This window comes from Taudactylus pleione, unplaced genomic scaffold, assembly GCF_031769625.1.
Source record: "Taudactylus pleione unplaced genomic scaffold, aTauple2 ptg000018l, whole genome shotgun sequence".
Lineage (NCBI taxonomy): Eukaryota > Metazoa > Chordata > Amphibia > Anura > Myobatrachidae > Taudactylus > Taudactylus pleione.
This window is the reverse complement of record NW_028284420.1, coordinates 10,891,913-10,906,684: the sequence shown is the minus strand read 5'-3', so window position 1 is coordinate 10,906,684 and position 14,772 is coordinate 10,891,913. Positions and strand designations below refer to the sequence as shown.

The 14,772-nt window shown below is 41.1% G+C and overlaps 1 protein-coding gene across 6 annotated transcripts in view; it reads right to left on the bottom strand.

Moving 5' to 3' along the window:
- PHACTR3 (phosphatase and actin regulator 3) overlaps positions 1 to 14,772 on the bottom strand; it is a 219,130-nt gene that overhangs the window by 137,354 nt on the left and 67,004 nt on the right. For 4 of the 6 annotated variants that reach the window (XM_088482775.1, XM_088482745.1, XM_088482746.1 and 1 more), the window contains exons 2-4: positions 12,599 to 12,760; positions 9,029 to 9,106; positions 1,899 to 2,084 (exon numbers count right to left, since the gene is read on the bottom strand). In XM_088482775.1, coding sequence (XP_088338901.1) covers positions 1,899 to 2,084; positions 9,029 to 9,106; positions 12,599 to 12,760 — 426 coding nt within the window. Of the gene's footprint in view, positions 1 to 1,898; positions 2,085 to 9,028; positions 9,107 to 12,598; positions 12,761 to 13,779; positions 13,924 to 14,772 lie in introns of all 6 variants that reach the window. The other 2 variants (XM_088482751.1, XM_088482768.1) reach the window with 2 other exon arrangements.

Below are 14,772 nucleotides of genomic sequence, written 5' to 3'. Positions count from 1 at the left end.
CATATTATAGCCTTTAACAGAATAAAATAGGATATTCACAGTGGCAAACTGTAACCTTTAGTCCTGATTTCAGAAATAGCAGTAATACTTTAGTATAAGGGTCACATTCATAGCAACATCCACCCTTTGCCGAAATAAACTTCCTGAGCAACATGGAGCTCTAAGTTCTTAGAACAAAAAAAAAACATATTACAGAAGAGTGTAGTCCAGTCCTTGGTTGTAAAACAAAAACAAGCTATCTTCTTCCAATAACATCATCAGCAATCCAAGAAAGACATTTTTTTCGTTGTCCAGCATTATACTGTAGCAAACCATGGGATTGCATTGGTGACTGCTGTATCCACAACACCACACACTGGAAGTCACAGCTGTCCTGGCCAAAAGCAGTACAAAGAAAATAAAAAAGGGAGGAGTAGTGGACAGTTCAGTTGAACTGCCAAAAAAAAATATCAATAATGAAACGTAATCCTTAAAGCTCACATCTATTTATCCATTATCAGATAAATAATGCGGTCAACCACTCTGCTCCGGAGATAATGATGGAGAGGCAGTAGATTTGCTTCCCGAGCAAGATGCTCTGGCTGAATTCCAAATCGGCTGCACGTCTGGATTCTCCTGGGAAAGGCTAGTGTGTCTTCAGCTGATGAGGTGATGATCCCACACTGATGAGATTGAGTAGACACTGGCAGTTTTATAATTAATACGAAGCTCTTTCCGGGCACTTTCAGATAGCATCTTTAGTAGCATAGTAGTGCAATCTAATCACAACATCTCACGAGTTATCTCCCAGGTCTGCTCTATCCCAAGCGGACTCACCCTCTCTATTCAGTAGTAACGGCAGGAAATATGTACCGTAGGAGAAACTTCTGTTATTCAGGAATTCTCTAAGAAAAGTTGTGGATTTGGATGTTATTCATCGTAGCTCTGTTGTCCAAATATTCCACATACTGCATAGAGCCATCTGCCTGTAGCTATGCTCCCCCTCTGTGAGCTGATGCTTAATACAGCATTATCTGGGTGCTAATTCTCATAGGTAGTCTCTAAGATATCACTTCTGCCCATAGAGGCCAGGTCTTTGGTAATGTCACTCACTGTAAATGCAGCCTGTATCATTAAAAGTCATTTTTCCAAGCTGACATCAAGGTCTGTATTAGTGAGCACATCAGCATGCAGTGGGTACAACTTTTTTTTTTTCAATCTAAAATAGTTACGTGTTGACTAAGGCTGATCCTTGTGATGGCTGGGACACTAAACCATCTTAAAGATTGCAAGCTTGAGAGCAGGGCCCTCTTACCTCTTTGTCTGTTTGTTATTACCCAGTTTTGTTTTATTATTGTTTTGTCCCAAATTGAAAAGTGCAATGGAATATACTGGCGCTATATAAGTAAAGGCTTATAAATTTTAATACATTTCCTGCTTCCAGATGACTTTGTGATCAGGAAGATATAAATACACCATGATATAAAGCAGCTAAAGGCCCAGGAACAAGCTCAAGACAGAGCTGCTACACAGGAGAGCTACTCACATTAGCTTCCAAAGCCTATCACGCACATAAGTCTTCTTTTTCTAGATCATAGTTATCAGTAAATAAATAAGTACTGACTTTTCTATCCTCTCCCCACAGCTAATGAAAGGTGTCTTGTTTGTTTTTACTTATCTTAATCTCTCAACCGCTCTAATTTCCATACTGCAGCAGATGATAAAAAAATGTAACTACACAAATTACAGACATTTTTAGATAATACTGTAGATTGCAAGTTTGATTTATACTACTGAATCAACAACTGTGTACATAGAATGTTGATTGGTTCTATCTGAAATCCCAGTCTTTGATTCCTAATCTCTCTTAATGAAAATTAGATGAATTGCTGATCCCAATAATCTCTAAAGTGCGATACCTTCTTCCTCTTCTGTCTGCTCTATTTGACGGTCTTCGCCCAAGGAGCTGACATTCCCTATGGCTGCTGTAGAAGATTCTTGCAGTGTCTCTTCAGGGGAAGGTGAAGGTGCCTGGCTTGGGGGTGGTGAGTCTCCGAGGCTCTCTCTTGTGGCATCTTCTACTGGACACACTTTAGGTTCAGGATCTGAAAAATCAGTTGGTTTTATCTGTAGTGAATGACCATCGTAAATGGTGGAATATTGGTCAATGATAATGTTTCAAAGGAGAACTATAGTGGAATAAGAAAAAGCTAGCATTGTAGTGCAGAAACATAGTAAATATTTAATTAGACCATTATGGCATAACAAAAATGTGAAAAAATATATACGTAGAATTAGAATTTGCTATACACTAAGTTCAGCACACAAATTTTATAATGATTGTGATAAACCGGGTGCAGGAACATCAGAGGTTCAGGAACAGTCTACAGTTATTATGTAACTGTAAGGAGAAAACAATTAGCTTTAAGACTAAAGGGGCATGCTGGAACTTGTAATTAAAGTTAATTTGAATAGGGCCATTTTACAATGCTCAAATATGGACTACTGACACACCATGAGATGCTACAGATATGTTGACACTGGATGGGAATTGTTTTTTACCTATACATACCCATGGAAGCTGTTCCGCCCCCCTATGCAACTGCTCTGCTCTCAGAAGTATTTCCAAGATATGTACAGCAATGCGTGCTTGTGAGAGCTGAGCAATGGCCTCGGACGGGGGATCACGCATTGCTGGGCCCCCCACCACTTGTCCCCATTGCAGCTGCACACCCAGTAGTGGAAATAGTTCCACCACTGCATGGTAAAGAGTTAAGGAAAAGTCAGGTCTCCTGGGTGGTTTTTAATGTTGCGTTGACAAGAGTCAGAATACACATAGTGAATACTTTCTTCATCTCATGCTTGTTCATTATTTCACTAGTTTTGAAGTACGTAGGGATAACGTAATCTGTAGCCAATTAGATCATCAAAATATTCACATCAGCACACAATATTTAAGAAGTGGTGAGCGTGTCCATTCATATGATTATCTTTGTGATGAAAGATCGCCATGTGACAGGAAGTGCTAGGATGTGACCAGAAAGCCAAAGACTGAGAAATAAAACAGAGCAGGGCCCCCAGCCAACAGTGCAGACTAGTGATGTAAGGATTCTGTCACCCTCATATGGGAAGGTTGCATGTGGTAAATAACTTACATATAATTTGTACTACAAACTTTTTCTAATGGTACATAACATGACACTGTACATATCCAGTCTGACTGTTATTGTACATCTCTAAAGCATAAAGGATATGATCAGTGACCACCATGGATAAGTTGGGTGAGGTAGCCACTTCCCCAACTTGAAGACAGTCATGTAATACTAACTATATGAGGCTAGTTGTAATGGTCAAATTAAAACCATTGCAGCTCCATATAATTAGAATTACCAGACTTTCTGCAATTACCAGTCTGCCTATGCAGATGCAAAAAGATCCATGTATTACGTTTCTGACAGTGATGTATGAGGCTGTGAGTTCAAGTACTGGGTATGACAATGCTGAGAAATGTGTGTTTTAAATAAGGAGGAAGTCATTGAATTACAGGGTGGACACACATCACACCATGGCTGATAGCTCACAAGCTCAGGTATGAATATGATAGTGGAGGGTTGGTGTTCAATACCTTGCCTGGAGTATTCTGAAAGTATGTGTAAGAATGCTATAAATTATAAATGTGTGTGTATACTGTATATATATTTATATATATATTTTCAAGGGAGGTTTCTGTATATCTATAGTTCTATACGTGTCTTTGTCCCTTCTAGTGATACCAAGGACATGTACAAGAATGCACTCCACAACCAGCAAATTATACTCCAATGTGGCTGCTATTTCCTCATCTTGCAAATGTAGAATACAATGTTTTTAGAGTGGCATATATTTCCCTTTAATAGCTTCTCCACAGTATGAAAACAACCCATCTACAAACTGCAGCAAATTTTGATGATCATTACATCTCACTTTTCACCACAAGAGGACAGTATCTGCCTAGAAGAATACACAGACAAGCCATGAAGTGACATGGAACCTAAACTAGGAGATCATGCAGTTCCAGGTGGGCGATTGATAGAAAACTGGATTCTAAACGCTCCCACGTAAAATCCATGAGTTTCAGTAACAGAACAGCAGTAAATAATTGGAGCAGCGTGACTGTAAAACTCTGTGGGATTTGCACATTTCTTTTAATTGAAAATGTTAATTGTCTTTGTAGTTACTGTGATTACATGTTTATGAACTGAAGCTGAACTAGAAGTCTGTAGAAAGAAAATAATCTAATATCTGCAATGAATAAAAACAGTTGGAATGTTTAAAAAATAGACTTTTAGATGCTTTCAGAAATGTGTTTAAAGGCATATAAATGTCTCGGAAGTGTTAGTGCTTTTACTGGTGGGTTAGTCCTCAAACTACAGTATATTCAGACATATGTGATTCACCTGTGCCACTCGGAAATATTTTGGAGTAAGGGCTTGTTAGCCATCACCAAGGCTGAGATGAGCTGTTGGGAAAGTGATACGTTCAAAATGCCGGTGGACGGGATCCCGGAGCGTCCTTATACCGACACTGGAATCCTGACACCCAGCATAAGGCCGACGTCGTTATCCCGAAGGCATCAGGATACCAATGTCGGCATCCCAACCCCCGCCTTAGCCCGGGGAAGTTAGGTTTAGGGCCCCCCAGGAGGAGATTAGGGTTAGGCCCCCATGGGGAGGGTTAGGATTATGCTGCAGGGATGGGGGGTTAGGGGTAGGCACCCCACAGGGAGGGTTAGGTTTAGGGTGTGGGAAGGGGGGGTTAGGGTTAAGTACCACCAGTGTAGGTTAGGGTTAGGCACCACCAAGAGAGTGTTAGGGTTAGGGGGGGAGGGTTTGGGTACTTTGAGCTTCCGGCATCCAGATTTGAGCAGGCGGCAATTCAGCCACCGGCTATTCATGCCCAATCCGTTTGGAAGATATATTCTTCCTAGAGCCATGGCAGCAAAAACTGCAGTATGCCGTAGCTGCGTATAACAGGGAATTGTTTTCAAATTAAAAAGGCTTATGTTAAAGATGCAGCATAGAGAAAACGTCCAGCAAGGTCATAAAAGGCCCACCAGGGTAGCAGGGAAATCTTTGGTGGATCCAACTGTCCTACAGCACCCTGCATGGGACTATTAGATGCATTAGCGTAGTCAATGGTTATACAGAGAACACATTTTGGGGTACATTTACTATGCGTCAGTTTTGGTTCTAAACCAACTGAAAACCAACCATTATCGACGGCATATTGCTGTATAAAAAAAAAAAAAAAGAGTACCCGTCGTGTTTCAGTGTCAACTGAAACCCGACGATGATGTCTGCCATTTTTGTCTGCTCTAAAGTCCACCCCCATTTCCTAGGACTCTGCCCGTCGCCGTCCCTTCCCCGATGTACAGCTATAATTTTACATATCATAAGAAGTATTTTGATTCCAGTTGAAAATTGACTTTACAGAAATTATACTTCTGTTGCCTCCTAGCAGCCAAAATGTGGTGTCTTTTTTTTCCTTAAAATAATAACCCAACCCTCCGCCCCTTTCTACAGTACCTTATATTGCTCTAAAGCATAAAGCACACTTTCCTCATAAGGCAGTCACTACAATCTGCACATAGCATATTCAGACTCTACAACAGTAGAGCATTGCTTAAAGCCAAAATGGCAACTACTGTCACAAACCAGCTGCTTCCATTAGGCACACTTTTGTTCAGTGGAAGCGTGCACACAGGCGTAACCGTAAGCACAAGTAAATACGTCTTTACTTGAGTGAACCCACGACTCTGAATTTTACTGCACTTCATAAACTACCATAAAATATCTAAATGTTGTGCTTGTGCGGATTAGTCTGAACAATTAAGTCTCTCATGCACTACAGAGAGTAAATAAATGGTAAAGTGCTCCCCTGACTTACACACAGTAAGCCATGTATATATGCCCAGAACACATCAATATTTGCATCTACCCTCCAGTCATAGAAGTAACCTATGCAATCTAAATGTGTGCCTAGGTCCGTGAAGAGGAGGAAAGTATTCTAAATGCACACTGTATATGTGCAAACGTCACCTCACACTTCAATCTTATACAATCAAAGTACCCGTCCTACACACACTTTTAATTAGACAAACCTTTCTATTTTTTCTCATAAAATAATGCTCGGTTTATCCATCATTAATGTATTAATCATGTGAGTGAGGGAATATCGGGGCTATCTTTATTTATTACAGCTGTCAGTTTTGTGTGTGTGGTACTTTTTATAACATTGCTCAGAGTTTGCAAAATTCTTTGCACATAAATTATCCTCCATCCGGGCTGGAATCCCCACAGTGCCATCAAAGGAGTGCCAAACTATCAAAGGAGTGCCAAACTGCCAAGCCTGCCAAGGTAAGCCACCTGTCTCCATGGAACAGCTTTGACATAATGGATGTAAAAGACATTGCTAAAATTACCCGAAGGTTGCGTCCCACCACCTGTGATCTGGACCCTGCCTCAACCAAGTTACTAATAGGGTGTATGGACATGATTGGCCATGTATTTGCTAAAATAGTTCAATGTTCGTTGCAGACAGGCATTTTTCCTGAACCACTAAAATAAGCAATTGATAGACTACTTCTTAAATAACCTATTTTAGACCACGACTGCATGACCAACTACAGACCGGTATGAAACCTTCCCTTTCTAGGAAAGGTTATTGAGACAGCAGTGGCAACTCAACTAGAAACCCGCCTGTCAAGCCATGATATATATGTCCATTCCAGTCAGGATTCAGGAGAAGACACAGCACTGAAACAGCCCTGGTATATGTGATAATGATATTTTGATAGCAGGAGACAGAGGTGACTATTCAAACTTAATCCTTGTGGATCTCTCTGCAACATTTGATACTGTGGTCCATGGGATTGTTCAAACTTAATCCTTGTGGATCTCTCTGCAACATTTGATACTGTGGTCCATGGGATTCTAATTGAGTTCTAAAAAAATTTCTGTGGACTGGGTGGTTCAAATCATTTGTCACCGGCAAGTCAAAGAGAGTTTCTTCTGTCATCAGTGCCACTTCAATGCGGTGTCCCACAGGGTTCTATACTATCTCCCATGCTTTTTGCAGTATACATGTTACCACTGGGTGAATAATCAGACGTCATGGCCTGGTCTACCACTACTATGAGGACAATATACAACTGTACCTGTCCTTTGCTCCAGGTAGTGAGAACCCAATGACAACCCTAAATGGCTGCCTAGCTGAACTCCAGAAGTGGATGAGTGCCAGTTGGCTGCGACTGAACTCTGATAAAACAGAGGTCCTCATGATTAGTCACAGGGCAAGACTGCAGCATAGCCAACTAACAGAACTTATTCTTGAAAGTTCAGAACTACAAAACACTCAACATGTGTGGAATCTTGGTGTTGTCCTGGATAGTGCTTGACACTTAAACAGCAGGTATCCACCACAAGGAAATCTTTATTCTTTCATCTGAGGAACATAGCCAGAATCAAGCCCTTAATTCCCTCCAAAGATCTGCCTAAAGTCATACACGCATTTATATCATTATGCCTAAACTACTGCAGTGCCTCCACCTGGGTCTCCCAGCAAAGATTTGCACCGCTTGCAGATGGTATAAAATGCAGATGCCAGGCTATTAACCAACCAGCCCCATTCCAGCCACATAACACCCATTCTCTATTCACTTCACTGGCTGCCTGTAAGATGGCGATTTATTTTCAAGATTGACTTACTGACTATCAAAGCCCTACATGACCAGGGCCCAAAGTACTTGAAGCAGCTTCTGATCCCTTACAGTCTCACCTGATTATTGCGATCCGTTGACGAAGGACTATTAACAGTACCTAAAATTTCTCTGAATTAATTTGGGGGTTGAGCTTTCAGCTTTGTGGCTTTGACTCTATGGAACTCGCTTCCCCGCAAAGTTCGAGAAGCCTCCACTCTAGAATCTTTCAAAAATAGACTCAAGACTCCCCTATTCACCCAAGCATTTCACTAATGTCCCTTGTTAAGCTTGTTTTGTACTTTGTGCTGTAAAGGCAAATGTATAGCACTTTGAGTCCTATTAGGAGTAAAGTGCTTTGTAAATATCATTATTATTATTATTATTATATCTGGAAATGTGCTCCCAACTGAAGGCACAGAATGAGTCCCATTAAACTTATAGGATGAAACCTGAAGACTACCAGCTGTGACTTGGTACAACATTCAAGTACTTAAAATAGAACTGGAGAAATGCCCCCTTTCACGGCATGGAATGTCCCTATAAAAGCGCCCGTTGTATCCCTTTGGCCAGTGGTTCCCAACCTGTGCGCCGCGGCACCATGGGGTGCCTCGGGACACTTGCAGGGGTGCCTCAGGTTGGTGGTCCAGCACCAAATCAACATTTTTATGGTCAGTGTAATGTAAATATGTGGAGAAACAGAAGTGCAAACCTGTCACCTACTACATAACTGAGCCTAGGGATGACGCGGGAGCACAATTTACTTCACTTTAAAACATTTTTTTCTGAATTTCTCAATAAGAAACTTTTGGCTTAGGGTGACGTGAAAACAATGCTGATACTCTAGGGCGCGGTGATTCAAAACAGTTTAGGAACCTCTGCCTTTAGCTAACTGTACTTATTAGATGCAATCGTGCAGATAAAGATATAGAAGGAAATCTAACTTCTGCATTGGTACATAAAATAAAGTGCACTGGTGTGCCTACTGCACACTTTACTAAAATACCATAAGGCACATCAACCCTCCCTTTAGCTTGCACAGACATTGCCTTCACAAATCTATGCACTTGGCTGTAAATCTAGATTTATTTTCATAAACCCTGGGTGCTCAGCATGTCCACACCTAGTGTTGCACTGCACCGGCATGGCTTGTACTTGTTTACTGACCTCCACTGTTTTAGATGGCGAGTGCACTTTATTATGTCGACTCTTATTGTATTGTGTATGGCTAATAATGATGGAAATATGACAGATTAATAAATTATCACTAAGTCGGCTCAGCCAACATGAATGGATCATGGAGACAACTCTTACCTTTCTCTATAATCTCTAACAACCCCTTCTTGATGAGATCATCTCGGCTTTGTCTGGTGCTGATTTTCTTCTCCAGGCCTGGAAGCAGAAGCAATTACCCATTAGGTATATATCCATTCAGATCCAGTACAAAATACCATGTTATTTCTGTGGTGCTTCTTTGTTAGTAAATAATATTTTACCAAATCTTAAGTTTCCAGATAAAATATTATTTTATACATGGAAATGTTATAGACAGGTCCAAGTAAACATTTATTTGCAGAGTACTTAAATGGATTAAATCCTTGAACCCAATTTGTACCACCAATTTCTTCATTTATATATTCCATTTATTTGTTTGCACAGTGCTGTGTCTTTGAACACACAATTGGAACATGGGTCACACATCACATTACATTAAGGGTGGTATTATTTTAAAAGTGATTGCAAAGTATAAATAGTTTTGCATTCAGATGTATTTATTTTTAGTATTATTGTTGAACAACACACACACAAAGGGACGTTACCCCTTGGCCAGGATGGCACTGGCCAGGGGTGCCGGCCGTTGAGAGTGGGAGCAGCCCGGCGGTGCCACCCACGGCCAGGGGAGTTATCCCTTCCCCCACTGGGCCGATTCACAGGCCCCATTTGGCTCAATAAAGTTTTTGTTATTGTTACTGCGGCGCAGTGCGAGTGATATCATGATGTCACGCTGCGCTGCACCACTGAGAAACAGAGGAACCATGGTTAGTTCTAGTATTGGAGGCTGCAGAGGACCTCTGAGGTCACACCCACGTTACCCACGACCAAAAGGGGAGGAGCAAGGATCCAAATGGGGGGCCAAAAGTGTCCCCTCGTGACCAAGGAACCACGGGCCAGCGCAAAGAGGAGCAGCAGCCAGAAGAAAATAAGGTAAGGTAAGTAACTGAGCTGGAGCCGGAGGAATGAAAGGGGCTGGAGTGACACGGGGCCCTGGAAAGGCACAGGTAGGAGGCCTTGAGTCTCACAGAGGGGACCTGGAGTGACATAAAGGGTGCTCGGAGTGACACAGGGGGGGGGGGGCGGAGTGACACATGGGGGGCATGGAGTACCACGGGGGGGGCGGAGTACCACAGGGCGGGTGCCAGTCCCTTACACTCGGACCCCTAGATACACCCCTGCACACAAAACACATTTTGTGAGAGGATGCAGCTAGAAAAATAACATATAACATGAACTACCATGTGACACAGCATAAATGAGATTAACTGACTGGTGTAGCAAACGCTGGCTGGCCAGCTTTCTGCATTCCCACAGACATCCCATTACAATGCAATAACCAACAGGAGTGAAAATGAAGAGCCACTATAATGTACATTTTATCTTATTATATTGATTTATATGCAAATATGCACTGGATTTTACAGCTATATTCCAGTATTGATTACACATATCTGGATAGAGTTTAACCTCATCAAATAGGTTGTCCGTTTGTGAATGTGTGTTTTAGTTGCAAGGTATCTCCTTATAAGTGTTTTATTATAATAAACATCAACACATTGAGCAGGTGCCTCTAGTGCACACATCAATTTAGAGGTGTCTGTAGGAGAGGTGCATTGGGGGAGGCCTAATCTTTTGTATTGTGGAAGGGAAACTGAAGCACCCAGAAGAAACCCTGGCACTCACAGGCAAATCATGCAAACCCCACACAAATAGGTCCTGGTCAGGAATCAAACTCATAACACCACAGCTGTGAGACATCAATACTAACCACTTTGCCAATATGCTGCCCCACAAGGCATGCTCCACACACACGCCCCTCAACGTAGTATGGCTTTGCCCCTTTTTGGCCTTGATTACCTCCAGGACAATTGAGAGGTATGTCTTCAATGTATAATTGTTATAAGATATTTAGATACCTTTTACAACGTAAATGGAGAATGATTGATATTCAGTTTTGGGTGAAGTATCCTAATTGTAACCCAGGTCCAAAATGTCACTCCCAGGATATATAGAGGGTTCCCCAATATCTTCCGCTTGCCCACTGAGACATCTGTCGTTACTGTACACTCCCAATTGCAGGGTGTTGGAGCAAGGAGAATTGGTAAAATATCTCTGGATTCTCCTTGCTTATGTCAAGCAGTTATAAGTTGTTGTTGTTGTTGTTGTTGTTTTTAGGCAGGCAATATTGTCCACCAGCAACATACTGCCTGTAGGAGCAACATGGAGCTAGAATGTTTCAGCCAAAACTGTGAATTATCTTATAAAAGCCAAATTGACTTAATTAACATTGAAACTGACGTCAGAACTCACTCTTTACATGTATTATTTGAGAGTTATAAGGAAATAAAAGCAGGACTAATGATAAATCAGAAAGAATACGATCATACAGTGCATCTTTTCTGTGAAGGCCCCTATTTATACATCTGTTGTCATACACGGGTACACACTAGGTCTACCAATATTTGATCTAACAAATTACGGAACGTATAATGCATAGTGGTTTAATCTGAGGTTAATTATGTAAATTAATGTGGCTTTATGAAGGGGGTCTGGAATTGGCTTACATGAGTATCAATGGCAAAAAAAGAATATAATAATCATATTTATCAATAGCCAGCAGTGTCTAACATATCCCCATACTGCAAATAATTGCTGTCAATGTCTACGAAAATAAACTGTAAAAAAGTTAATATTATAACACGATATTTTACATTCAGTAAGTCTCAATAAGTTTTTTAATTTTTTTTTCTAATAAGCTTCTTCTTAGATTGACCAATGAGACCCAGCAAATAGCTACACAGCCAAATGGGAGCTATTGTGTTTACTGAGATCAGTAGAAATTGACATGTCTTGCCAGATCTTGCAGAACCAGATGTCCCAGCATACTGTTTCTTCAGCTATAAAACCACAATACTTTAAAAGGAAAAATGCGCTCAAATATTCAACCTTGTTGTGTATATATTTCAATATGGTGTTAATAATAGCCTAGATCCAAGGTGTACAATATATAACAGTATTTATTCATAAAATTGAAATCAATCAGAATTAATATCTCTAACTCACAGGCACCTGTTAAAATTGATGGTGGTATTTCATCTCTTTAGCAAATGCAGGGTGTCTGCCTTTCCCCATAGGGATTGCTTCCGTGCGGTCTCCGCTCTCGAGCGTCTAGCACACGTTTCCCCACAAAGATTGTTGTGTAGTCATCAATAGGAATACTACCAAGTAAATGTAATGTTTTACCTCAGTCCCTATTCACTGCGGGGGATCAGCTTCTCCTTCAGGGATTAGCTCTCCATATGATCTATACTCTTGGCCTGTATCATACGTTCCCCAGGAGACCGCTGTGCAGTCGTCAGTGAGAGATGGGTATAAAGCAGATTGTAAATTTATGTTTTTTACACCTCTATCTCTGAATCACTGCGGGGCATCAGCCTCTCCTAAAATCACAAGCTACTCAAAAAAGGATTTGATAGTTTACTGCAGCTGCCAAAAAGAACTTTGCTATTTTTTAAAAGAAAAGCCCAGGGGAAAACTACCCTCCTTCTACTGTATGCTAAGCTTCCCTAGGTATGACATTAGAGATACAAGGGGTAGTCTCACTCCTACCTGCAGATGACTGCTTCAGCTTTTCACTTTTCTTTTTCCTCCACTTCCAGGGTTTGAAAATCCTGCCCAGCGTTGCCAGCTTGCTATTCCTCCTAGCAGGGGGAGTTCGCATCCCAGACATCAGATACTCTGTACGCAGGGCTGGGGACTGAGCCATCTCCTCTGTGTGGCAAAACAAGGGAGGAAAAAGAAACCATAGCATTAATACGATACACCACCCTAATACTTGGAGAATGCAGCCTGATCATATACTCACCGTGGGCCACACTCCTGCCACAGTGTGGCATATGTGTGAGGATTTATTAACATTTTCTGCAATATCGCCGTAATTGAAATCCTTCCACAATGTTAAGTGTCAAAGTGAGGAATAAGCAATTTAATTATGAGCTAGGCAACATTGTAGGTCTTTAATAATTAAACAAAACAGAAACACCTTACAGTATCCTTTGTGCATTCCTCAATCTTAAGGGATAATTCCATCTTCAAGGGGGAAAGAGAAACCACACTGCCCTTGCTATCCCTTATCTTTATTGTAGATAGAGGTACCTAAAGAAAATCAGGCCCCAACAAAGAATCTTTAGTAGGACACACACAGAGCAATGTGTTGGTCCCATTTCCTATAACCATCACACCATATTGAGCCACTGATGCACAAGACAAGGGGTCTTAGTGAATAGAAAAGGAGCAGATGGATGGACCAAAATGGGAATCTGCTTGCAGCCTACTCAACATTAGGCCTCGTGTAGGCTTGGGTGTCTTCAGGGACTCTTACAGTGTTGAGGATGGGGCTCACAGAAAAGGCACTCCCACAGTGTAAGTAAGGGGAATATAGGAGGAATAAAGAGATTTCCACTGAAAAGCTGGAATTATACTTGAGCTTTAGGATTGCAGGGAGGATGTTATGTCAAGATGCCATATTTTTTTTGCTACAGTTAGATTTTTTGCAGTTCTTGAGATATATCAGTGGCATACAGATATAAAATTTAGAAGTAATGGTAAATTAAGATTATAGAAAATACACTCAAATTGTAAATTAGAAAACAGCTTATCAATATGCATAAACAGGAGTCTTTAACTCTTCAATAGTATTAGGAAACAGGTGCCCATTACTGGAAGCAAATCATGTGCTATTATGGTGATATGGGATGTGGTATATTTAGAGGACACGTCCAGCCCCTTACATGTTTTGTGCAGGATTTCCGCTTCCTCACAGGGTCTATAGCAGCGTCACCTTCACCTGTCTGGCTGCTCAGAAAAGGAGTAATAGATCACAACCTCTCTTATATAGCTCTAGAGACCTCTCAAAGACATCCTTGCATCTAGATCTATAAAGAAAGAGGAAAGCAGGGCTCTGGAATGGTGGAAATAATCTTAATGCCATGCAACAAGGTGAATGCAGAGGTCTTGAGTCTGGTAAACAATCAAGAAAAGGAAACAAGACAAAACAGCACAGGGCAAGTTTAAAATCCAATCTCCTAATGTGACAATAGACTTTGTATTGTAAACACATTGGGCCTGATCCTGAGTTACACAAAATAACTAGTTTTACGTGGAGCCGCGGTAGCCTGATTTACTGCTTTATGCTTATCCTGATTCCATTCAGCTAATATGCTTCTTCACGTGGGAAGCCATGCAGCCCTCTGATTTTATGCTAACCGCTGCAACCGCCATCATTAGTATCTGCACTCGTACCAACTCCATGCTAAGGGCAAGAGATCCCTCTGAAATTCCCTTCTACGTGTGTGCGACTCAGAATACCACAGAGCTTTAGCTACACAACCCTGACACTGCCACGAGTCATGTTGCCACCCAGTTTCTGCTAAGTTTCAGGCCAGTGAGACCGAATTATGCAAAAATGCGTTAGCGTGCTTCTGCGCATGCACTCTATTATAAAACGCACTATTTGCACCTGTAACAGGTCATACATCCAACTGAAAAACAGGCCCAATAATGGGTAAATATAAAGTCCACCCACAAACAAATGAAGCCTAGATTTTAAACTCATCTGGTGTTGCTTTGCCCGTGCACACTGGATTTACTTTGACATTTGCACCTAGATATAATTATAGCATAAGCATGAGCAATGGTGAGACCAAAAGTCTTCAAATCTTTAAAATATTTACATATTAAACATCTATTACATTTTATCCATATTTACAATTATTGCATTGAAC